Source organism: Erpetoichthys calabaricus, chromosome 14, assembly GCF_900747795.2.
Source record: "Erpetoichthys calabaricus chromosome 14, fErpCal1.3, whole genome shotgun sequence".
NCBI classification, from domain to species: Eukaryota; Metazoa; Chordata; class Cladistia; order Polypteriformes; family Polypteridae; genus Erpetoichthys; species Erpetoichthys calabaricus.
This window is the reverse complement of record NC_041407.2, coordinates 16950673-16972581: the sequence shown is the minus strand read 5'-3', so window position 1 is coordinate 16972581 and position 21909 is coordinate 16950673. Positions and strand designations below refer to the sequence as shown.

The 21909-nt window shown below is 38.7% G+C and overlaps 1 protein-coding gene across 11 annotated transcripts in view; it reads left to right on the top strand.

The window, feature by feature from the left end:
• The first annotated feature begins 266 nt into the window (after positions 1-266).
• The window catches only part of exoc7 (exocyst complex component 7), a 58114-nt gene continuing 36471 nt past the window's right edge, over positions 267-21909 (top strand). For 8 of the 11 annotated variants that reach the window (XM_028818378.2, XM_051918962.1, XM_028818377.2 and 5 more), the window contains exons 1-6: positions 268-467; positions 3240-3305; positions 3427-3611; positions 10932-11037; positions 11986-12208; positions 14112-14279. In XM_028818378.2, coding sequence (XP_028674211.1) covers positions 408-467; positions 3240-3305; positions 3427-3611; positions 10932-11037; positions 11986-12208; positions 14112-14279 — 808 coding nt within the window. In that variant the 5' untranslated portion in view covers positions 268-407. Of the gene's footprint in view, positions 468-3239; positions 3306-3426; positions 3612-10931; positions 11038-11985; positions 12209-14111; positions 14280-16037; positions 16050-21909 lie in introns of all 11 variants that reach the window. The other 3 variants (XM_028818374.2, XM_028818382.2, XM_028818379.2) reach the window with 2 other exon arrangements.

Here is a 21909-nt window from a genome sequence, read left to right as displayed (position 1 = left end):
TAGTAGTGAGAGCACAGAGTGGTCAAATCTCACTTCGAATGATATTCACATCTAAACATAGACTGACTTCTAAAGGAAGGAATCACTCATTCTGCCATCCAATACTGAACGCCTCGTCGCCCTATGGAAAACACACAGGTAGCGGTTTTCAATCTCTTAGAATCGAGTAATATTTAAACAAAGCACACGCGCACACCACAGACCCGTGCGCTTACTCGCCTGTGACCTTCCCAACATGGCGCCTCAGTTCGCCAATTTAAACTTTGAACCGGACGGGAAAGCGAACAGAGTCGGGAAGCTGTTGTGCCAGTCAGAAATCAGGAGATGTGCGAAATGTAGTCCAGGGTCAATAAATATACGGATATACACAACATAATCGTTTAACACTGCTTGGGATTTATAGCAATATGATTCTTAATCAGGATGCGGCCGCCAGGAAGAGTGAAATTGAGGAGAAGCTCAAGCAGGTGGGCGTCAATATCAGGACTGGAAGTTCTGTAATAATAAAACATTGTCAGAACTGGATTGTCCAAGCCGGATCTGTAATGCATGAAGTTAATTAAGCTTTTTAGTTTCGGATATAGCTGTTTTGCGTTTTACGTGTGTTTATTTTTTGCTGCTTTTTGACTTCAAAAAATGCTAAGAGAAAATGTTTTGTAGCAGGAAAGGTTGTTCAGCTATATTCCGAGTCAGGGTGTACACAGCGTTTAAAAGTCGGAATCTCTGGCAATTCGGAAAGTAGTTTGATTTTCTATGTTTCTATTATATAGTGCCTTTCATATCTATCTATCTATCTATCTATCTATCTATCTATCTATCTATCTATCTATCTATCTATCTGTCAGTGCCTTTCATATTTCCCGATCTATCTAGCTAGCCCACTTATCCAGTACAGGGTCATGACGTGTATGTAACAGTAAAATAAGGATAAAGATAACACAAATGTGGAACAAAAGAGTTTTAGTTTACTGGATCACGATCTGTATTACTTACAGTATTCTTTTATTCCAGTTGTCGGGCGTATTCATTCCGTAGCAAATCTAATTTAATAATCGGTTGCTTCTGTTTTCCATACGCGTTACTTTATAAAACGTGTCATTTATCATTTGTCAGACTATGAAGTTGTGAGGATTTGGAATGCAGGAAATGTGTACAGTATCTGCATTCTTGGTCAAATTTAAATTTTATTTATCGTTTGTGTCAAGTACATTTGAGTTCTTATATCAGTCCTTACACATTAAAAAAAAGGCTGAATTAGCATAAGCCGCCCTAATTCGGGATGTTCATAAGAGATGTAATGATTAACATTATGATACAGAAGTGCCTAATAAACAAGAATGGTTGTGTCCAATATTTAAAAAAATAATAATCAAAAATTGAAACAATATGTGTTTTTAATGTTTAAAGTTCAAGTATTCTCAATTGTGACAGAAATTTGTCATTTTTCATCTCATGGCAGAGGTCTATAGAGGGCTTCATCTGTAGTAAAGGATCAAAAATAACATATTTGTAATATGACTGACCTTGAAATAGACTAAATTTGTTTGAAATTTCTCATTTGTAACCTTCTTGGAGTGGCTTTTAGAAGGCTAGGACCACCAGTCAAGAAACAGGTATCAAAAATTAGACATAGGTAAATGAAAGACCTGTGTGTGTATGGAGCTGTCCACTCTGGTCACACTCAGCCACAGCCACTAGATGGCACATGCATGCACTTTTACATTTTTTCAATGCTTGCATGCACCTCACTTCTCACTACGAAAGATGGTTGTGTATGGAGCAGTCCGCTCTGCTCACGCTCAGCCACAGCCTCCGGAGTTGGTGTGAATTCTTTAGAAGATATGGAAGCTAATGCAGGTAGAGGTGAACTGAGGGGAAGCAAGACAAATGTACAATTGAGAGAAAGGATCGGAGTGAAGATGAGCTGGCACGTGAGGAAGAGAGAGAGAGAAGCTGATGTGGCTTGGGAAGGTGGTAAGAAGGGCACAGAATGAGGAGGCGAAGACTACCAATGTTAGGGAGGTGAAGGGTTGGAACTATGAAGACCAAAATAAAACATGAATAGACCGAATGGCGGCTGATCACATTTAAAGGATGTATCTTATCCCCAAAGGGTAACAGCATAGTGTGTAGGAGAGTAATTTAGCCAATATTTGGGCAGTTTGGGTTAACCAAGATCATGTCCTCTTAAGTGGTCTGTTGTTGGTTTTAACCTCTTCAGTTTTATATGTCTATTAAGTTAAATTGTTGAAAAAGTAGTCTACCCAAGTATAGCACTGAGCTGCAAAGCCTAAGTTGTCCTGTTCAGTCTTTAGTGCTAACACGCTGGGCAACCCTCAGTATATCCCTTCAACTGCTATTGTTGTCTAAAGCAGGGGTCGCCAACTCTGGTACCGTGGCTGCAGGTTTTCATTCAAACCCTTTTCTTAATGAGGAACCTGTTTTTGCTGCTAATTAACTTCTTTTGAACTAATTTTAATTGACTTGCTCTTGAAGACTCAGATCCCTTAATTGTTTCTTTTTCCTTAATTAACCAAACAATAATGAGATACAAAATGAGCCAAAACAACTGGTATCCATCATACAATATCTGAAAATAAAGAAAGATGAAGGTTTCAGAAATGTCGATCTGCTCAGGTCCCCAAAATATTTGAACAGAGCTCTTAGAAAAGAGAAAATCTACAATTTTGGAAATGTCTGCTAATGCACCACAAGAGCAGCAACAACCCATGGAATTAAAGAACGAGTTTAATTAATGACGAGAATCGGGTCCTAATTAAGCAGCTGGTTGGAGTGAAATTGGTTGGCGTTTGAAGCCCTGACTTAGTTGGTCTGCTGTTGGCTTCCTCACTTCACATTTAATTTCTGTTTGGATGCCATTTAAGGAAAGAAATGAAGCAATTAGGAGAAACAATGAAGAAATTCAGGGGAATAAATCTGAAAAAAGCATTTCCATTAAAATGAATTCACAAGAAGTTAATTAGCAGCACAAACAGGGCACACATTATAAAAAAGGGTTAGAATAAAAACGTGCAGCCATGGTGGTCCTCCAGGACCTGACTTGGTGACCCCTGGTCTAAAGGACACAAGTATTTATGTAAATGTAGACATTCTGGAATCAGAATATTAACTATGGTTTATGAAATAAAATTTCTGTTTCTTTTTCACATCTATTATCAAAGTTATTCAGTTAAATGTAGACTAATATGAGACTTCTGTTCTTTTTGTTCCCTTTTCAGGAGCAAGAAACTCTTTCCTTTATAAGGGAAAATTTGGAGAAAAGTGACCAGCTGACAAAGGGCATGGTAAAGTGTTAAATATCATTGTAATGTAATGTAATGTTGATGCTAATTTCTTTTTTCTTTCCCCCAAACTCTTTGTTGTTCATGTCCTCTCTGAGTTGATCCTTCTTTGTTTCCGTTAAAGGTTTCCATCCTATCCTCCTTTGAGAGTCGTTTGATGCAACTGGAGAATTCCATCATTCCAGTACACAAGCAAACAGAAAATCTGCAGCGACTCCAGGACAATGTCGAAAAGACCTTGTACTCTCTTGACCATGTTATCAGCTATTACCATGTGGCGAAAGAGACAGACAAAATAATTCGAGAAGGGTAACTATTACATTTAATAGGAATAAGTTGTGCCACTTTAAATGTTAAGGCTATAGTCTCCAAAGTTATGCAAATAGGAAGAAATCAACTTTTCAGATCATGTCAAGTTTTAAAGTGAAGCAATTCAAAAGTTCATTTACCTTCCCATACTCTACATGCGCCATTTTGGATTGAGAGATGTACTTTCAGTTTTGCTATTTTTTTTTTTGACTAACTAGGTACTCATTTAGATATGTGAATGCTTTAAAAGGGAAGGTGTGGATAAAAGAAGCACTGTAAAACCTTTCAAATGTGAAGTATTTGTATTTTGATATAAAATGCAAGTACCTGTATGTTAAAAATACAGTGGAACCTCGGGTCACAACCATAATTCGTTCCAAAACTCTGGTCGCAACCTGATTTGGTCGTGACCCGAAGCAGTTTCCCCCTATAGGACTGTATGTAAATACAATTAATCCGTTCCGGACCGTACAAGCTTTTTAAAGATTTTTAAGCACAAAAATACACTGCCTGGCCAAAAAAAAAGTCGCCACCAAAAAAAAAAAAGGTCACACACTCTAATATTTCGTTGGATCGCCTTTAGCTTTGTTTACGGCACGCATTCGCTGTGGCATTGTTTCGATAAGCTTCTGCAATGTCACAAGATTTAGTTCCATCCAGTGTTGCATTAATTTTTCACCAAGATCTTGCATTGATGATGGTAGAGTCTAACCGGTGCGCAAAGCCTTCTCCAGCACATCCCAAAGATTCTCAATGGGGTTAAGGTCTGGACTCTGTGGTGGCCAATCCATGTGTGAAAATTATGTCTCATGCTCCCTGAACCACTCTTTCACAATTTGAGCCCGATGAATCCTGGCATTGTCATCTTGGAATATGCCCGTGCCTTACGGCTACACAGCTGTTCAGTCCCAATCCCTTGAGTTCCCTTCGCATTGTGCGTGTGGAAATGCTCTTACTTTCACTATTAAACATAGACCTGAGTTCTACTGTTGTTTTTCTTCGATTTGATTTCACCAAACGTTTAAGTGATCACCGATCACAATCATTCAGGATTTTTTTCCGGCTATATTTCTTCCTCGAAGACAATGGGTCCCCACTATCCTTCCAGTTTTTAATAATGCGTTGGACAGTTCTTAACCCAATTTTAGTAGTTTCTGCAATCTCCTTAGATGTTTTCTCTGCTTGATGCATGCCAATGATTTGACCCTTCTCAAACAGACTAACATCTTTTCCACGACCACGAGATGTGTCTTTCAACATGGTTGTTTAAGAAAAGCGAAGCAACTCATTGCACCAGTTGGGGTTAAATAACTTGCTGCTAGCTGAAAGATAATCGCCCATGCAGTAATTATCCAATAGGAGGCTCGTACCTATTTGCTTAGTTAAATCCAGGTGACGACTTTTTTTTTGGCCAGGCAGTGTAGTTAATTATACCATAGAATGCACAGTGTAATAGTAAAGTAAATGTAAAAACATTGAATAACACTGAGAAAACCTTGAACAGAGAAAACTAACATTGCAAGAGTTCACGCTAATAGCCTTAAGAACCGATCGCTGTAAACACTTTTTTTTTTTTAATGAGTTTTAAGCACAGGGAAAAAAAAGGAACATTTGAACAAATCCGAACTTTATTTAAAAACCAACCATAAACAACTAAGAAAGTAACATTGCTGGAGTTCACACTAATAGATAGCCGTAAGAACCGATCGCTGTAAACGCTTTTTTTAATGAGTTTTAAGAACAGGGGAAAAAAAAGGAACATTTGAAAAATCCGTAATTTATACAAAAATTAACCTTGCATGAGTCGAGTTCTGGCATGAAGGAAGTGAGGAGGAACTGGGTGGAGAGGAGATTAGTTTTGAGGTAAAGTCCCTCTGCGAGATGCACGTCTGACCGAGAACAATGTACTGTACAGGGAGAGACTGAACACGTGCGGAAATCATCGGCGCGTATGAACCGGAAGGGAAACTGGCTTGTTCGTCACCAGAGTGTGTGGTTGTGAACAGATGCAAACGTTTGGCAAACTTTTCGGTCGTAACCCGATTTGTACGTGGCCCGAGACGTTCGTGACCCGAGGTTCCACTGTATAAGAGAAAGACTGCTGAATATTTTAGACAAAAGGACGTAAAAGAGCATTAAGAGGCAGAGATGACACCCACAAGTATCTACTTTGAGATTTTATTTTTACATTAAAATATGCGGAGGATTGTTACATATTTTTTTTTAAATGATGTTTATTAAAGAGAATGTGTATACAGTAATCCCTCACTTATCGCGGGAGTTCCAAGGCCGACCGCGATAACTGAATTTCCACGAAGTAGGGACACCATATTTATTTAATTATTTAACGTGTATTTGGACGTTTTTAAACCCTTCCTGTATTGTTTACAACCCACCCTTTACTCTATTAATAACAGGGACAACTGCTAAGCAATATGAAATCGGTAGATAAGTTTACACTTACTGTATAGCGAAGTACACGTAGCTATATATGACGTGATGATGGTGATGAATATGCTGCGCAGTAAAAATGATGACGATGAAGGTGATAATCCCCTGAATGCAGTAGCAAGAGCACGTTAATGCTGAATGAGTGAGATGAGACTTCCTGGTTAATGCAGCACTCCGTTGCTGAGCCAATCAGCAGCACACAGGAACTTAACTGCGTGCTCTGATTGGGTAGCTTCTCAGCCATCCGCCAATAGCATCTCTTGTATGAAATCAACTGGGCAAACCAACTGAGGAAGCAAATACCAGAAGTAAAAAGACCCATTGTCCGCAGAAACCCGCGAAGCAGCGAAAAATCCGCGTTATATATTTAGATATGCTTACATATAAAATCCGCAAAGTCGTGAATCCGCGAAAAGTGAACCGCGAAGTAGCGAGGGATTACTGTATATGTAAAATGAGTTTATTAAAATACTTAACATTGTACGAAGGGGAGTCAAGCTAAAGTTAGAAAATGGAACAAACGTTCACAAAACTGATCGTGTCATTTCTCAGTATACTGAATAATTCCAAGGTTCTATGAATATTAGCATAACCACAGGAGGCGAGTTTTCAGTTCAAGTGCTCATTCACAGCTGAACGCTTTCCCTTTTCATTCATAAGAACTCTTTCGGGAGGTTGTTTATGTGTGGATTATGTAACACTTGTAACGTGAGATTTTTTTCATTGACTTTTTGATATTACTTGCTGTTGTCCAGAGTTTGATCAGCCCCATGCTATCAGAAACATTACTTGCATTCTGCATTAAAACTTGAGAATATTTTTCTCTGGCATCACAACATACTACATGGAGTAAATAACATTTTTAAAAAGTATATAATTATTGGGTGCAGTATTCCTTTAACCATGTTTTTATCTCTGTAACCAAATGATGTATAGTTTGCTATGTTCATCAAATAAAATACGAGGGGGAATCAAGCTAGAATTAGAAAATGGTAACGAATGCTAACAAAACTGATAATGGAGTCTCCACCTTTCTCAATGCACTGGAAGTGCCCAGATTCCAGCAGAATAAAAGGTTTTGTCTTGTCCTCGCCACCACTTGTGTACCCGCATTATTGTCGAACACTACATACCAAGGTGTACTGCAGTCACTAGAGCTGGAGACCAATGTGAAGCCTGCTGTTTGATCTGAGTGGCGGGGACTGCTGTTTCGAGTTCTTTTGCTGCAAGACATTGACACAGTGTTAAGAACACCAAGGCTTGTCTGGAGAAACTGAAGTTTCAGGTAATACCACTTCCTCATTATTCGACAGATTTGGCACCATGTAATTTCCACCTTTTTGGCCGCTACAAAAACATCTGGGTGGTCATCAATTCAAGACAGAGGACGAAGTGAAGAGACCGGGGCACAAATGGTGGCGAGGACAAGACAAAACCTTTTATTCTGCTGGAATCCAGGCAGGTGGCGCAAGTGCATTGAGAAATGACATGATCAGTTTTGTGAAGGTTTGTTACATTTTCTAATAAATCCAATTTTCCAACTTTAGCTTGAATCCCCCTCGTACTTTGTTAAAAATATTCAAATTGCGAATAGTTTATTACAACCTGTAAGGAATCCCAGTGCTGTTGCTTGTACAGTTGTGATCTGGAGATTTATGACAAGTGTTTTAGCTGTGAAAATATTTTTTGAACAATTGTTAGAAACTCTACATTATGCACTCTTAATTCGCATAGTCTAGGTCTGAATAAACCATGTGGTACAAAGAACCGGTGTGCGCAGGGCTGAAAATTTTAATTTGTTAAGTGATCACATTGAGATGCTGTAAAGTAGCATCAAGCTGACATACAGTATTAACTGCACAGCATCTGAATTACTCCAAATATAGGCTGTTTAAAATGGCGACCATATTTTCATTCTTGGCAACAGAAAGTTAATACCAAAAAGTTAATGTTGTTAGTTTTAATTAACTTGACTCGGGCCCCTTAGTTGTCCCTTTTTCCTTAATCAGCAGCCAAACAATAATGAGACACAAAACGAGCCGCCACATGACCAGCTCACCTGTGCCCACCACACAATATCTGAAAATAAAGAAAGGTGATGGTCTTAATGGCCACCTGCTGTGGCCAAATGAGAGCAGCAACAAGCCATGGAATTAAATAACGGAATGAATTAACAGCAAGAGTCAGCTTCTCATTAAAAGGTCATCATCATCATCTGTTGGCTCGTTTCACATCTCATTTCTGTTTGGCTGTAATTTAATGAAGAAAAGAATCAATTCATAGGACGGAATCCTGTAAAACGGGTATTAAAATGAATGTAAAAGGAGTTAACTAGCAGTGAAAACTGGTCACTGATTAGGAAAAGGGTCAGAATGAAAACCTGCAGCCACTGTGGCCCTCCAGGCCCAGAGTTCGACACCCCTGGTTTAGATGATGAAGGTGCTTGGTATTCACTAAGTGGTGATTTTTTCAGTTTTGTTGGATCAGTCTGAGGGTTTGTGGTTGGATTTGCATCTCATAATGTCCCCCAGCTTTTTCTGGTAGACTGTGCTGTCTTATCTCCTCCTATAGAATATGTTTTGGGTTGTACCATCATATCAAATAGGCCATTGAGTACAGTGGAACCTCGGTTCACGAACGCCTCTGAACACATACAAATCGGATTACGACCAAAAAGTTCACCAAACTTTTGCACCTGTTCACAACCACACACTCGGTATACGAACAAGCCAGTTTCCCTTTCGGTTTGTGCGCGCTGATGATTTCCGCACTTGTTCAGTCTCTCCCTGTGCATTCCCTGTGCAGCGAGGGAGGGCGAGAGAGAGAGACACACACACGCACGCACGCACGAGAGAGTGAGTGAGCGAGCGATAAAGAGAGCTGGCCGCGTAAGGCTGAGAAGGCAGTTAAAGAATGCACCGGGCTCGTTTTTAAAGAGACTGATTCAAGCATTGTTTTAACCTCGTTGTATTTAATGAAGACTTTTTTCTATTGGATTTTAACCTCCACTTCACTTCTGTTTACAGCGATCGGTTCGTAGCGTGCATTGTTGCAATGTTACTTTTCTTTGTTGTTTATTAAATTATGGATTTTTCAAATGTTCATGTTTTTCCCTGTGCTTAAAACTCATTTAAAAAAAAAAAAAAAAAGTGTTTTTAGCGAGCGGTTCGTAGCGCTATAGCGCAAACTCTTGCAATGTTACTTTTCTCTGTTGCTCAAGGTTTTCTCAGTGTTTGTTCAATGTTTTTACATTTAGTTTACTATTACAATGTGCATTCTATGGTATGATTAACTATATTTGTGCTTAAAAATCTTTAAAAAAATATATATTTACATACAGTTCGTACGGTCTGGAATGGATTAATTGTATTTGCATACAATCCTGTGGGGGAAGTTACTTCGGGTTACGACCAGAGTTTTGGAATGAATTATGGTCATGACCCGAGGTTCCACTGTATTTGCATTTTTGGTTTATCGTGGGTGTGAATGTATTTTTTTTTTTATTACAGTAATCCCTCGCTATATAGCGCTTTACCTTTCGCGGCTTCACTCCATCGCGGATTTTATATGTAAGCATATTTAAATATATATCGCGGATTTTTTGCTGGTTCGCGGATTTCTGCGGACAATAGGTCTTTTAATTTCTGGTACATGCTTCCTCAGTTGGTTTGCCCAGTTGATTTCATACAAGGGACGCTATTGGCAGATGGCTGAGAAGCTACCCAACTTACTTTTCTCTCTCTCTCTTGCGCTGACTTTTTCTGATCCTGACGTAGGGGGATTGAGCAGGGGGGCTGTTCGCACACCTAGACGATACGGACGCTCGTCTAAAAATGTTGAAAGATTATCTTCACGTTGCTATCTTTTGTGCAGCTGCTTCCTGAAACGACATGCTTAAAAGCTCGAAGGGCACGTATTGATTTTTGCTTGAAAAACAAACTCCGTCTCTCTCTCTCTCTCTGCTCCTGACGGAGGGGGTGTGAGCTGCCGCCTTCAACAGCTTTGTACCACGGTGCTTCGCATACTTAAGCCAAACAGCCCTATTGATTTGTTTGCTTTTCTCTATCTCTGTGACTTTATATGCTCCTGATGGGCACTCCTTTGAAGAGGAAGATATGTTTGCATTCTTTTAATTGTGAGACGGAACTGTCATCTCTGTCTTGTCATGGAGCACAGTTTAAACTTTTGAAAAAGAGACAAATGTTTGTTTGCAGTGTTTGAATAACGTTCCTGTCTCTCTACAACCTCCTGTATTTCTGCGCAAATCTGTGACCCAAGCATGACAATATAAAAATAACCATATAATGGAGGAGGGATTACTGTAGTTTTTTTCTTGCATTTTTTTTATGTTATTGGCAGTTTAAATAGTAATTTTGTTTCTGTAATATCATGTTATTTTCTAACCTGTGGAGGAGGGCGGGGCTAGAGCCTATCCCAGCTAGCATAGGGCACAAGGCAGGAACAAGCCCTAGACAGGGCGCCAGTCTATCACAGGCGAACACAGCTAAAAATACCAAACACACACTAGGGCCAATTTAGCGTAACCAATTCACCTAACCTGCATGTCTGTGGACAGTGGGAAGAAACCCATCAGACAGAAGGAGAACACGTAAACTCCACTCGGGAAGACCAGGAACACGAACTCTGGTCGCCTTGCTAAGAGGGAGCAATGGCTACCACTGTGCCACCATGCCGCCCTCCTCTTTCTGAAATGTCCTTCTTGATTTAATTAACGTTTACAAAGTGGAATGAAGCAGCATTAAAATTTCTGTCTCTTTCAACCCTATGCTGTGGAGTTGAATTAATCTTTCTTACATATGTCATGCTTGTTTTTGGTAGTTAATTTCTTTTGTCTTTATTTTTGGACAGCCCAACAGGAAGGCTGGAGGAGTACCTGTTTTGCATTGCTAGAATTCAAAAAGCAGTGGACTTTTTTCAAGATAACAACCCTGACAGTCCAGATCTCAACACAGTGGTGAGACTACTTATCGAGTGTTTTTTTGTTCCATTTTGCATTTTAAGTTTATTAGCCTTTACTCCTTCAGTATTTGTAAGGAAGATAACATTAGATCTTTACATTTTGTTTAGCATTGTGTTGTATCTTGTTTCTTCCTCTTATAAAGATGGGACGTTGTGATGGTGATGGCTGTTACATTGCTGTAGATTACAGAATTAAATATAATGTTCCTTTTTAAATGTACATGTCAAATTCTTTTACACCTTATCTAGTTAGTTTACGCTGACCTCCTCAGGATGACAAGTATAATTCTATTATAGCACAAGGTAACAAATTCTGCTCCAACTTATTGTTTTCAGGCTAGACATCCAAATGGTAATCCAGCATATTGGAAATTTCTTTTTGTGTATTAACCCCTTGTCGCCTAAATTTATTTCCAATTATATAAAAAAAAAAATTATTTGCATTTTTGCTGTCAAGCAGATGCTAAATTAAATGGAGACTGTTAATTTGGATATAGCACACAAGCAAACAGTAAGCTGGTACATATTTTTATCTTAGCACAATTTACCTCAAAAATAGACAATTTCTCGAAATTAGCAGCCAAAATCCACATGCACCACCACGCCAACACATCCCTTCCATCAGGCTGATGCAGTTTCCACGACGACTGGTAGATGGCATGACCAGTGCTTCCAATATGTTCCTTGGTACGTATTGCGGCTGCATTAGGTTTGAGTCGATTATGTGACAATCGTCTACAAGGGGTTAAGAAGTCAAAACTTGAATAAGTTAGTTTAAAAGTCTATAAACGCACATCATTATACAGGCAATATAAGGGATTTAAGGATACGTGTTTGTGTCTGTTGGTTTAGCTGTCACATCCTATCATTTTCCTATTTTCCTACAGCTATTTTCATGTTCTGTTTTCATACTTCTGACCTACTGTGAACTATTACTTTGTAGAAAGCACGCTTTGAGAAAGGGAAGGAATTGTTGGAGGCAGAGTTTCGCAGTTTGCTTGCTCGATATAGCAAGCCTGTTCCTCCTATCCTAATTTTGGACCTGATTGGAGGAGATGACGACCTAGAGACTCAAGAGGAAGTCACTTTGGAACACTTGCCTGAAGCTGTCCTGCAGGACATCATCTGCATCTCAGGATGGCTCGTAGAATATGGGAGAAACCAGGGTAAACCCGTCGTAGAATTTAAGGCCTATGTGCCTAAATTTAAATTTCTTTTTTTAATTTAACTGGATGCCTTTTCACCACTAATTCTGATGTAAAAGTAATCTTTTAATTTAATCACTATGAACAGGGTTTTCCCATACATATTTAATAGTGGCAGTTCACTTGTAAAAAATCGGGAGTGGTCTCCCCTAGACTTTCTAATATACTCAGATATGGGGATGGATATTTGAGGAGTAAACCACAAGACAATGATTATATTTTTATATTATGTACATTAAAGAACCATCCATAACACATCAAATCAAATTAATAATATATTGAACAATTATTATAAAAGTAAAGTTGAATAAAACGTGGTCTCCCCTAGACTTTCTCATATACTCAGATATGGGGATGGATATTTGAGGAGTAAACCACAAGACAATGATTATATTTTTATATTATGTACATTAAAGAACCATCCATAACAGATCAAATCAAATTAATAATATATTGAACAATTACTATAAAAGTAAAGTTGAATAAAACGGACTGTGCAGCTGCATGAATAGTTAGCTGAAATAGCCCAAAAGTTGATAGAATCTACGTTTTGTACCTAATACTTGTATGCAAAATTTGGTTGACCTAAATGAAAGAGTACTCAAGTTATCATGTTGTCACAAGAACGACAAAGAGTCATTGGAAAGGTTTGGGGCAGCCACCCATATAATATTTCCCGGCTGCAAAATCGATCAAAAAGGACAGACATGTTCACACGACTGAGTCCAAACCAGAACTGACTGCGGCCTTTAAATGCAACTAGAGGAAGTGATGTCATCAGGGCCGGAACCAGAAGTGATGTTGTCAGCTGCACCGGAACTGGAAGTGACGTCATTGGTTGCCCCAGAACCAGGTGGGACTTCCCGAGAATGGTCTGCAAGGAATTGAGTGAGAGAATCAGTGCACTTCGCCACCCCCAGGTCAGACGTGGAATTACGTTTATTCAAGCCCTTTAGTTGTCCCCTAATCACGTGTGTGTGACAGTGTTTATACACACACAGACAGACAGACAGACATAATTCCAAAAATGGTATTTTCAGACTTGGGGAGCTCTAAAACATCGAGATTCATCAAAATCTTGAAATGGAATTTTTTTTTTTTTTGGATTTCAATACTTTCCTATACTTGGTATACGAGAAAGTCAGAGAGGTCTAAAACGTTGAGATACATCAAAATCTGTTCATCGAATTTTTTGGACGATTATAATACGTTCCCTTTGTATACGAGAAACTAAAAAAGTAATACAGCTAATAGTCATGTTTAATAACAGACACATACTTAATTGATACAAATTTTTCAACTGAGACCACCCTGCACTGCCCTTCCCCAGTCTTTTGTAATTGTTTGTATGATGGCCAACAGCCCTTCCTCTTTTTCCATATATGAATTGGGAACCGGGAACCCTAAAGTGACTTTCAAAGCCAAATGGAAAAGCAAAATTCTAACAGAGATGGATTACGCTTCTGCTAAAGGCCAAGTACCTGCTAGTATAAAAAAAAAAAAAAGATTACAAGGTTATGTTTTTAATTTAAGAAATATGAAATAAGTGGTGATGTATGACTTGTTAGTGGTTCACATATGTATGAGAATAACTTTGTTTTACTGGTTTGACTTTTTGTGCAAGTAAATTAAAAAAAAAAAATGTACTGGTTATTGATGCTTCACATACTTGAAGTGTAATCCTTATAGACTAGAAATAAAATCCAAAAATTAGTTCCCTGTAGTATATCCCAATAAAATATGTATTTGCTAACCCAGGGGTTATTTGTTTGTGATATTATTGTGTTCTTTTGAAATTTTTATTTGGTGAGCACAATCGGTCATGTTGCTTAGTAAGCTCCTTACAGACTCTTTTTCCCTGCAGATTTCATGAATGTATACTTCCAGATCCGCTCCAACCAGCTTGATCGCTCGATAAAAGGTCTCAAAGAACATTTTCGGAAGAGCAGCTCATCATCCGGAGCAGTATACTCTCCTGCAGTTCAGAATAAACGTAAAGAGACGCCTACTAAGAAACCACCAAAGAGACCAGGTCAGTTACTGAGTGCGGCACGGTTCAACACATAACCTTCCTTACTTTAGCCATTGGCGCTACAGCTCTTTTAGGGTCTTGGTATTTTACACCACCGAGAATAGGCCTGTGTCTGTTTCTGCTGCCCATTTACACCAATCTCTGCAGGTCAACTTTCATATCATTTACTCATCATTTTATTTTATTTTATTTATTTATTTAGCTTCAGTCTGCCCACCTTCCTCTGTTTGTCCAGCATGCTATGGCATGATGATTGGCCATTTGTTATAGGTGACGTAATCATATCGGCCTTCTCATCTTTCTATGATGAGTTCTGGCTGCTGGAAAACATTATCCAACTCTTAGTTTTTTCGTTATGCTGCTGTTTTATAAGTTTAGAATTTTGACCTCTCTGAAAATGATTGATAACTTCAGCAATTTTTGGAAGGTGACGTACCATCTGTTTGTGGTGGTAATTCTGACCTTAAACTTGGCATGGAAATAATTTGCTCAGTCATGAAAGATTGTATTTATTTAAATCCGATGACATTCTCAAACTCGTTTTTGGCGATTCTTGGAATTTAACTTTGCTAACGGTGACTACAATCTTTGGTAATTCATAAGAAACCGATTGGTGAGACGTCTTGTTGAATAGCTAATAAGGTTCACATCATCCATATAGGCCAGGCACTGCACTGATCTATTGAAACTTGTCCTTTCTCTAATGACTGCGTATTCCTGATGACTTGTTCTAGAGTCATGTTGAATAGGTTTGTGAGTAGTACACTGCATTTTGGATTTCTCCACACATATGTTGCTTCTAATACAGGGCTATTCAAAATGAAAGAACAGATTCAAAAATATGTTTCAAACAAACTGTATAAAACAGAAAGGCATTCCGCATATCATTGGATAGAGGAAAGTTCAAAGTTTAAAAGCCCACCTAAAAGTACCAGTGAATGACACCGAGCGCTGTTTCTTATTTATAGTAAAATGGCGACAACACCACAAGAGAAATCCTATTGCGTGCTGCAGTTTGCAAAGTGTGAGTCCATTGGATGGGAAGAGGTGGACAATAAGATCTTGTTCATCGTCTATGGCCTCCCAGGTCTCCAGACACTATGTCCTGCGATTTCTATCTATGGGGGTACATTAAAGAAAAAGTGTTTGTTCTACCTATGCCCGCTAATCTTCAAGATCTGTGACATCGAATTGAGGAAGCTGTGAATTCTTGACTCGTGTGTGGCAAGAAATGGTCTACCGTTTTTATGTTTGTCACGCTACACATGGTGCTCATGTTGAGTGCATGCAACCACAAGGACCATAGGGCCAAACTTTGTACTTTCCTCTATCCAGTGATGTGCAGAATGTGTTTCTGTCTTATACAGTTTGTTTGAAATAATTTTTTGAAATCTGCTCTTTCATTTTGAATAGCCCTCTATTTCCTTGATCCACCTCACCACTTCATCACATAGTGTGTGTTTAGAAAAAAAATGACTTACGGTCATTTTTAGTTAGAATCTTTCAAAACATTTTGAAGAAATGGATGTTTTTGCTGATTCTAAGTGGATCACAAATTTGGCTTGGCCGAACATAATTCTACTATTAGTTTATATCTAAGTAAATGATAAAGGGTATGCAGTTGTTATATAAGAATAGAATTGTCCCTGATTTATTTATTTTTTCCCAGATTTCGGACTTTAACTAATTACATTTTTTTTTTTCATTTTTCTTTCCTTTCTTTTTTATGTTAATAAATGGGCTGTTTGTCAATGACAGTCTACATTCCAGGTAAAAACACAGTTTCATTTGGCCCCGTGGCTAGCTTTCTTAACTACAAACTGACCCTTGCATTTTCCAACTGCTGTTCGCGTAACAGGGAAAATATTATTATATTAGAAATGCAGCTGTTCATAACTTTAGTTGCAATGCATACTGCGTTGGTGCAAATTTTAAGCAAATATGCTCTGTTTTTTTCCTGAAAGAGAGAATACTTGTGAATGCATGTTAAACTTTAGCCCTCAAGGGGAGTGGTGTCTTCTGGTTTTCTGTTAAAAAAATAAGTTAAAATGTTTTTTTATTTTAATTGTTTTGAAGCATACACATGTCATAGTAATTTTCACTATAATCTGAAGGAACTCTGTGGTCTGTCAATTACATGTGAATAGTTTCTCATGAAGTATCTTCTCACAATACTGTTGAATTGAAATCTTGTTCACAAAAATGTGACCACACCAAGCTGTAAGGAAGTATAGTTGAATACTCTACCCGCAAATGATATGTACTCCCCATTTAGTTATGTACTGATGAGCGAGAAAAAAATTTAATATCATGTTTTTATGCAAAGATAACAGTTTCTGATATAAATGGCATCTATGGTGACCCATGCAAACAATTTCAAAGTCCATGAAAAAAAATCTGACATGACTCATATGCTCTTAATGTCTCAAACACATGTATTTTTACATGTATATCTCTCCATTATATGAAAAAATCTTGGGACGAGACCAGACTTTTTAACCTGGGGCAAGACGTGACTTTTTCAGAGAGATACTTTCATGTCCCGCGAGGTGAGACTTTGTGCCAAGAGATTTAACCACGCCCGGGACCGGAAATAAAAGACAAAGAGTAGATGACAAAGTAGAATGCCGTAAAGAATTCAAAAACGTTGGCACGATACACATGCAGAGCAGGTTACAAATAATAAAAGTACGAAAATTCGAAAGTCTCAAAAAAATGATAGTAAAGATTGCATTAGAGCAAACAAACAGAAATTATTACTCAGTGAAATAACGGAACGGCGAAAACAGATCAAATATATTGTTCAGATTTAAACTTTAAGTCGGAGACTTGTAGATCGTCTAATTTGTGTTGCCATCAGGGAAAAGTAGTGTTTCTTCCCAATGAAGAGGCGTATCCACGAGAATTAGATTTGTTGTTTGGTGAAAGTGAAATCCACATACGTGAGCGGCATAGACGCGAAGTGGCTGGCATGTAACGCAGGCTGGGGGGGTTGGGGAGTGAAGTGAGCAGCGGGCAAAGCCCCCTAGTTGGTAAATTGAACACTTCTCCTCTCCTGTGAGCAAAAATTGAATGTGCTCAGATGCGCCAAGCATTGTAATTGAAGACTTACCTTACCCTTCATTTATTGTCCAGGAGCCCAGCTCAGAACAGCTTATGCAGAGACTAAAATTGTGCTTCATGTAAAATCATCAAAGAAAGCGTACACTGAGAGACACGGTAAACTAAAGATTACAAGTTAAAGAAAAGCGCATGAAAACATTATCCGGAAGAGAATGTCCCTTGTACTACTGTGCATCTGAGATGCTTCAACAGACAGAAAGTCAATTCACGCGTGCAGTTTAACAGACTGCAACTAAATAATCCCAAGGTACTATGAATATTAGCGTAACCACAAGAGGCGAGTTTTCAGTTCAGATGCTCATTCACCGCTGAACGCTTTCCCTTTTCATTCATAAGAACTCTTTCGGGAGGTTGTTTATGTGTGAATTATGTTAACACGAGTAACGCTGAGATTTTTTCATTGACTTTTTTGTGATTATTTGCTGTTGTCCAGAGTTTGATCAGCCCCATGCTATTAGAAACATTATTTACATTCTGCATTAAAACTTGAGATTTATTTTTCTCTGGCATCACTACACAATACATGGAGTAAGTAACATTTTTAAAAAGTATATAATTATTGGGTGCAGTATTCCTTTAAGCACTTCTTTATCTCTGTAACCAAACGATGTATAGTTTGCTGTGTTCATCAAATAAAATATGAGGGTGAGTCAAGCTAAAGTTAGAAAATGGGATTATTACAACATGGAACAAACCTTAACAAAACTGATAATGACTACATTTCTCAATGGTGTCTCCACCCTTCACAATGCACTGGAAGTGCCTGGATTCCAGCAGAATAAAAGGTTTTATCGTGTCTTGCCACCACTCGTGCACCTAAGTTATTATCGAACACTCCATGCCGAGGGGTACTGCAGCCACTAGGTTTTATCGTGTCTTGCCACCACTCGTGCACCTAAGTTATTATCGAACACTCCATGCCGAGGGGTACTGCAGCCACTAGAGCAAGTTACTGTGACTTGCAGGAGACCAATGTGAAGCCTGCTCTTCGATCCAAGCGGCGGGGACTGCTGCCTCAAGGAGTTCTTTTGCTTCAAGACAATAACACACTGCTAAGAACACCAAGGCCTGTCTGGAGAAACTGAAGTTTGAGGTATTGCCACATCCTCCTTATTCGTCAGATTTGGCATTCGTGTGATTTCCACCTTTTTGGACCGCTAAAAAAAAACATCTAGATGGTTGTCAATTCAAGACAGTGGACGACGTGAAGAGAGCGGTGCACGAGTGGTGGTGAGGACAAGACGGAACCTTTCATTCTGCTGGAATCCAGACACTTCCAGTCAATTGAGAAGGGTGGAGACTCCATTGAGAAATGACATGGATCAGTTTTGTCAACGTTCATTCCATTTTCTAATAAATCCCATTTTCTAACTTTAGCTTGACTCCTCCTTGTAAATTAAAAAGCTAATAAAATGAGGTGCAACCAAAATTGGGTGTTGCTTCTAGGATTTTAAATATGTTAATGGAGACTGGGAGAGAGGCCAGAAGACACACCAACCACTGAGGAATTGAGTTTGGCGCCATGCACTCAAGATAACCGAGAGTGATGTGTACATTTATGCTGCTGGAGAAATCATGCAGATTAGCTTCATTACCATTGCTTGCTGCTGCAAAATAAATGGATACACACATTTTTGTATTCAAGTCAGCCAACCTGGATAAACCCCTATAATTGGTATATCTGTAGGTGTTGGCTGTTATGTAATCGCTCGTCTATTGTGCTTTTATTCATTTTTCTCTTCTTTTTAAAACCGCATCCACTAATAATTAAACAATCATTTTTATCGTTGGTAACAAAATTGTTTTCCCCACCATATACCTATAAACCTTTTGATATTAGCCAGTTCAATTTATTTTTTCTCTGGAGAATTATGATTTGAATTTAAAATTTTAAGTAATACTAAAGAAATTGCTTCCAATGTCCTCATGTTCATAAATCTATGCACTTTTTATATAATCCACACACAAATCAATACAAAGTCCAAAGAGTGTAAAGGTCAGTTGGTCTGACTTTATGCGTTTGTTTAATCCATCATGTTATGATAAACTTCCCATAGATGATGTTTCCTTTTTAGCTTTATCTTTTTGTCACCGCTATCTCTCTGTGACAGGCATAGTGGTACTTAGGTTAACACAGCTGCTTCCTGAATCGTAGGTCTCAATCCCACAGACGGTTGCTGTCTCCATAGAACTTGTGTTTTCTCACTATGTCTGTGTAGAAGAAGACAAAGAATTTCCATAGTGCTTTTTGTAGTGAGAAGTTAAGCAAAATGACACCTTTTATTGGCTAACTACAAAGATTACAATATGCAGGCTTTTGAGGCAACTCGGGTCCCTTCTTCAGGCAAGATGTAATACAGAAACTGGAGTTCCCTGTGCTTATATAGACACCAGGACGGATACAGCATTGGAAAACCTTTAGGTGAGACATCTTAGATGTAAATAAATGAATAGACCTCTCCAGGGTAAGAGAGGAGAACAATGTATTGCCTGAAGGGTGTCATTTTGGTTAACTTCTCACTACATCCATAATGGCTAACACAGTACAACAACCTAGGATTACAGACATAGTGCTTATTAAGACCCTAAGAGTGCTTTTACACAGGCTTGGGCAATTCAACCAACACCAATGTGCAGCCTCCACCTAGATGATGCAACGGAAGACATTTTGTACCAGTTTGCTCACCACACATTAGTTAGTAGGTGGCAGTCAATAAGGGACTGGGGATAATTAGGGGGCCAGAATGACCAGGCCGTGATGGACAAGTCAACCACGACATCAGGAAACACCCAGGGATCTTTTATCACTAAGGGGAGTCGGGACCTCAGCGGCTTCTCCAAGGCTCGTTTTTGTCTTACTGCTAGTGCTGCTGCTTTAGGCCCTAGTCTTCTGTGGCCCTGATTGTGAGTTTAAGAATTGTATGGTATGGATTTTCTGTGAAATCCCACCTGTATTATGGTTATTGTTCTACTGTGCATAGAAACATTAATATTTATTAATCGGACTGATTATATTTATTTTTTCCAGCTAATCCCCTTGTTACAATTTTCATTATCATTTTTATCAATAAACCAATTCATATCGGTAGTAGTGATGTAACATCTCCATGCTGCTGCAGAGCTTTAACTTGCTTTCTGTCTACTTTGATTTGTTTGCCGCTACTTCATGTTGCTGCAGCATACCTCACTCATGCCTGTAGTTTTATTGTTCTTCTATAGCAGGGGTGACCGACTCCGGTCCTGGTGGGCCGCAGCGGTTGCAGGTTTTCATTCTAACCCTTTTCCTAATCAGTGACCAGTTTTCACTGCTAATTAACTCCTTTTCCCTTCATTTTAATAGCCCTGTTTGTAAGGATTCAGTGCTCTGAATTGATTTGTTTCTTCATTAAATGGCAGCCAAACAGAAGTGAGATGTGAGACGAGCCAATGGATGACCAGCTAAATTGGAACGCTAAACTCCAGCCAGTTTCTCTGCAACCAGTTTCTTAATGAGAAGCCAATTCTTGCTGTTAATTAATGCCGTTATTGAATATCAGGACTTGCTGCTGCTCTCATTCTGCCACAGCAGACTGTTGATTTTCTGTTTTTTCTAAGACCACCATCAAGATGTTTGGGTGACCTGAGCAGACCAACCTGACCGAGACCTTCACCTTTCTTTATTTTTGAGTGATCTGCTTGTTTTGTGTCTCATTATTGTTTGGCTGCTTATTAAGGAAAAAGAAACAACTAAGGGGTCTGAGTCACGTCAGTTAACACTAGAATTACCAGAGCCTACAAAAAAACTCGTAAATCCGTCCCACCTTAAATCGCGTCTTAAATCCGTTTGCACCTCTCCGCCAGAGTCCTTTGTCATCTAAATGTACTGATAAACACAAGCTACTAGCAGCCAGCTATTCCATCCCCCCACCGACTTAGAACGAATTTCTCCTAGCTCATGCCTTGCCTTGATTTGATTATCTGGGATTGAAGTGGAGTTTTAGAGTGGAAATAATATAGCGTTATTTGGAATACACGCATTTCATGTGTGTTCCGTTTCTATAGTAGTCTGTGCAAACACATTTTTAAAACAGAAACGTTTTTCATATTCTAATAGTAAATGACAAAATGTAGGCATAAACTATATAACGTATGAAGCCTGAAGTCCATATATCAAAGAAACACTTTCACAAAAGGTACAAATAAGAGAACACGTGCACTTTTATTCAAAAATATAATTGCACAAAAAAAAAAAAAGCCGCGTTAGCATGCCACATTGACACTCTTACTACAACCGCCGCGGTGGCGTAATGGTATCAGCTCCTGACTGGGAATCAGAGGGTGGCGAGTTCGATCCCGCACGGCTCCACTTCGAGAAGTGAACTACTCTTATTCTTACAATTTTAGAATAACAACATAAATTTGATTTCAGTCTGTAACAGCCGGTGTAACTTATGATACTGGTAAAGGTTAGCTTTTTTTTTTTTTTTAATTCACTTTTCATTCTTGCAGTCGCATTCAGAATCAATCC